The sequence below is a fragment of the Apaloderma vittatum genome, unplaced genomic scaffold, assembly GCF_000703405.1.
Source record: "Apaloderma vittatum isolate BGI_N311 unplaced genomic scaffold, ASM70340v1 scaffold15530, whole genome shotgun sequence".
Classification (NCBI taxonomy): Eukaryota; Metazoa; Chordata; class Aves; order Trogoniformes; family Trogonidae; genus Apaloderma; species Apaloderma vittatum.
In genome coordinates this window covers 557-1,184 of record NW_009692981.1, presented here as the reverse complement: position 1 = coordinate 1,184, position 628 = coordinate 557, and the positions used below count along the sequence as shown (strand labels likewise).

General features: G+C 53.5%; 1 protein-coding gene across 1 annotated transcript in view; it reads right to left on the bottom strand.

The window, feature by feature from the left end:
* GRHPR (glyoxylate reductase/hydroxypyruvate reductase) overlaps positions 1-623 on the bottom strand; it is a gene marked incomplete at both ends in the record, with an annotated part of 4,544 nt that extends 3,921 nt beyond the window's left edge. Inside the window, one exon of the mRNA XM_009876874.1 lies at positions 542-623. Coding sequence (XP_009875176.1) covers positions 542-623 — 82 coding nt within the window. The remainder of the gene's footprint in view (positions 1-541) is intronic.
* Positions 624-628: the final 5 nt, after the last annotated feature.

Sequence of the window (628 nt, the reverse complement as noted above, 5' to 3'; positions counted from 1 at the left end):
ATGTCGCTGGTGGAAGGGCTGCGGTGACGTGAACACTCCTGCCAGGCTGACTCCAGACCCAGGGCACGGTGGGCCGGGGGTGGTTGTCTTCTGCTGCTCCTCACTTCTCTGGGCAGAAGGAACTCCCTGCCAAAGTGAAACTGTGGAAAGGGAGCCGTGGGACATCAAACCTGAAGCTAACGTGGCAAGCAAACTGGAAAGTGAGGAAAGAAACAGCCATCTGCTGGCGAAGTCCAACACTGAACAGACAAGCACCTCACCTTGGACTTTGTCAGGGCATTTGTTTAACTGAAAATCGAGCGGGCAACGTCCAGTTTGCTGTGTCATTCAAATGCAGTGGATGTGTTTCAATGCATTAAACTTTTAAGGTTTAGGCCTAATGAATCACTATCACTGCTCAGAGGGGCTCTACACAGCTCTCCTTGCTGTTCTGACAGAGTTCTTGAAGAGGTGAGCACTGGGCACCCCACCTTGGCTGAACCTCCAAAACCACCTTGCTGTCTCTGGAGACGCAAAGACCTCACACCCGGCCTGCACTCACCGATTCTCCCCAGACCTATGATGCCCACCGTGCTATCAGACAGGCCGTAGCCACACATCCATAAGGGCTTCCACGTTGTCCAGCCCA